Source organism: Durio zibethinus, chromosome 18 (assembly GCF_047325235.1).
Source record: "Durio zibethinus cultivar Kanyao isolate XHJ-2024 chromosome 18, ASM4732523v1, whole genome shotgun sequence".
Classification (NCBI taxonomy): Eukaryota; Viridiplantae; Streptophyta; class Magnoliopsida; order Malvales; family Malvaceae; genus Durio; species Durio zibethinus.
In genome coordinates, this window is record NC_143179.1 from 20,381,026 (window position 1) to 20,384,164 (window position 3,139).

The 3,139-nt window shown below is 38.6% G+C and overlaps 1 protein-coding gene across 1 annotated transcript; it reads right to left on the minus strand.

Annotated features, from left to right (window-relative positions):
• Nucleotides 1–380: 380 nt before the first annotated feature.
• Nucleotides 381–2,931, minus strand: LOC111299895 (L-type lectin-domain containing receptor kinase IX.1-like). The gene has a single exon (XM_022895407.2). The coding sequence runs from the start codon at nucleotides 2,547–2,549 to the stop codon at nucleotides 540–542; it is 2,010 nt and encodes a 669-aa protein (XP_022751142.2). The 5' UTR covers nucleotides 2,550–2,931; the 3' UTR covers nucleotides 381–539.
• Between the last annotated feature and the right edge of the window lie 208 nt (nucleotides 2,932–3,139).

Consider the following 3,139-nt stretch of genomic DNA (forward strand, 5'->3'; position numbering starts at 1 on the left):
GACAACTACTTGGCAATATTTTATTGTTGCTGATGAATAAGTTAATGTTTGGATGGATTCTTGATGATAGTTTGTAACCATAACTATATACCTTGATGAGCAGGGAAAGAGAGATTAATTCAAAGAATAAAACTAACACTGGGATCCAAACCTGTTTACCATGTTTCTGAATCAACTCAGGCACATGTATGCAAATATATGCCTCAATCGAGAGAGCCTGCAGCAGAGTCTGCTTTGTTCCAACGGACCATGAACCTGTAATCGGCTATTGGCTAATACTTAGTAATCAGCTTCTTTTTCTTCTTGCCAAGAATTCAACATATAAACCAAAGTTAACCGCAGACATTCAGTGCAAAAATTTTAGTCTGTCTTTGTGATAGTACAGGAAATGGTTAAGCAACACCATAATCGAACTAAATTCCTCTGAATAACTGTATAAGTTTTATTTATACATCAACTTAATGTCAAATATTCAATAGTGAATTTATAGAAAGAACAAAAATAAGAAAGTTGAACTTTACAGAGAAGGCAAATCACGTCTAACGACCCACTTTCATGCTCGAATAAGTTATTAAAGGTTCCTCAGAGTTCACTGATGGTAAAGGTACATGATACATAGGAACGGGCATCTTGACTGGAAGATTTGGCATCGCTGAATCAAAATTAAGAACTTGAATTGCTTGCCTGATTGAAGGCCTTGAATTACAATCAGGGTGAGCACACCACAGTCCAACAATCATCAAACACTCTGCTTGTTTTTCATCAAACTCCTTGTTCAACTTCTTGTCCACTGCCAAAAGTAGCTCTCCTTTCCCATAAAGATCCCAACTCCACTCTACCAATCCCATATCAGATGTTCCTCCAGGATCAACAGATTTTCTTCCGGTTGCAATTTCTAAAATGACCACTCCAAAGCTAAAAACATCGGACTCCTTACTAGCCCTACCTGTGCTTATGTACTCCGGAGCCAAGTAGCCTAAAGTTCCTGCCAACCCTGTTGTTTTTGGATCTAGCTCGAGGTCCTTGAGTTTAGCCAATCCAAAGTCACCAAGTTTGGCGCTGAAACTAGAATCAAGCATTACATTGCTTGATTTAACATCTCGATGCACCACACACTGCTCCCACTCTTCATGAAGGTAGAGAACTGCAGATGCCAATCCAAGAGATATTTTGTACCTTATAGGCCAAGTAAGTGGACTTCTTCTGCCAAAGAGATGGGAATCAAGGCTACCATTTGGCATGAACTCATAAACAAGTAGGAAATCATTTCTATCATGGCACCAACCAATAAGTTGCACCAGATTCCGGTGTCTTAACTGGCTAATGACCTTCACTTCAGTTATATACTCCTTTTTCCCTTGCTTGGACCCGCTTGAAATCCTTTTAACAGCAACCGCCATTTCCAAATCAGGTAGGTAACCCCTATAAACTGCACCAAATCCTCCTTCACCCAACTTTCCCTGTTCTGAGAAGTTATTGGTAGCAGTGGCAAGATCAGTATAAGAAAACCTTCTAGGTCCGGCTCCTCTTTCAAGATCTTCATTCATTGATGTCAAGTTTGTTGTCTCTTGTGTTCTTCTTTTCACATGCTTCTGCCGCCACCAAATCATAAATGCTAAAACTGTCCCAGCTATCAGAACACCGACAGGAACTATGACTCCTAGAACTATTTTGGTATTTCTTGCAGTGTTGCCCCTTGTTTCCTCTTTCACAATTAAATTTGAATTAAACTCCCAAGATTGCAGTGTATGCCGCTCTACATACCGACCTGTAGCAGCTGAAAACCCAACCATAACCCACTCAGGTAAAACCTTCATCAGATCAATTTGATAAGAAAGACTTGAATTCTCCTGGGGATTATTGGTTGTCTGATAGCTCCAAGACACACTTAAGTTCTTGGTAGTAGCATTGTAGTTAATGACTACATCTGCAGTATCACCACTATGAAAGCTAGCATTCCATCTGACATAGTTTGCTGAAAATATTGAGTTATTGTTGATCCCCACATGACTACCAACTCCAGGTGGATCCCATTCAGGATTTTCAAATGTGTCAAACTCCACAAGAACAATTTGGTTCTGAGATGAATCACTGGTTGTTGTGTTAAATAGCCCCAAAAAGCCACCAGCTGAATTTGGTGGGATTTGAGACCCAACAGGAGCAAGAAAAAAAGCAATTCCATGACCATAACGTGAACGTCCTTGGAGATCAATAACAAAGGAGAAGTGGGTATTGAAGTCAGAGAGTCTTCCTGTGCTTGAGTCCCAAAGTGGCACCTTCTCAGCATATGTTGCCCATCCAACGCGGCATAGATAATTGTAAAGGTTAAACTCAATGGCTCCAACAGAGGGTTTTGCATCACCCTGATAGAGAATGTTATTTGCATTTGAGTCAAAGCGAGGCATTTGGAAGTCTATTGAATTGGCTGAGGGAAAAGTAAAAAGAAATGAAAACAGAAGCCATAATTTAAGTAAGTTGTAGAACCCAGTTTCCATCGCAAGGAAGCAGCAAGGAAGATATGAAGACAAGCACCATATAATAGAGAACATGACCTATACCGCAAGTGAAGTAATAGTTAACTTGAAGCTAAAGTTTCAACTACCAGCTTTAGTCTATGCACCAAGGAAGCTTAACTGAAAGGGACCCATTTCCTTGAACCATACATATAGAAAAGCTGCATTTGTGAACCTATTGCCGATCGAACATTGGAATGGGATATAAAATAAACCAATTATCAAAGATCTATCTTCCAAAAAGGAAATATATATTTGAAACTTCTTGCTTCCAGGATTTCAAATTACATATAAAATATGCAACTTCTGACGAAACTATAAAATTCCAAAAGGTGGCATCGATTTTCCTCATATGTTTTAACATGATTGGATCATCAGCTGAGGCGGTTGAGAGTTAAGACAGGTCAACTAGAATAAAGAAATAATAATAAAGAAAACGTTAGAAGAGATCATCTTAATTTTCCTTTAACCTAATAGAGTTGGCTCTGATCAATAACTTATATATGACATTGAATTGAAATTATAATATTGGAACAAACTAAATTATTCCTGTTTGTGGTTTCTTTTCTACAGGAACATTGACTAAAGACATCTGGGTGCTTTTAGAATGCTATATACATACTTCG

Excerpts from the sequence above, each read along its gene's own strand:
- LOC111299895 (XM_022895407.2), bottom strand. The coding sequence starts at position 2,549 with ATGTTCTCTATTATATGGTGCTTGTCTTCATATCTTCCTTGCTGCTTC.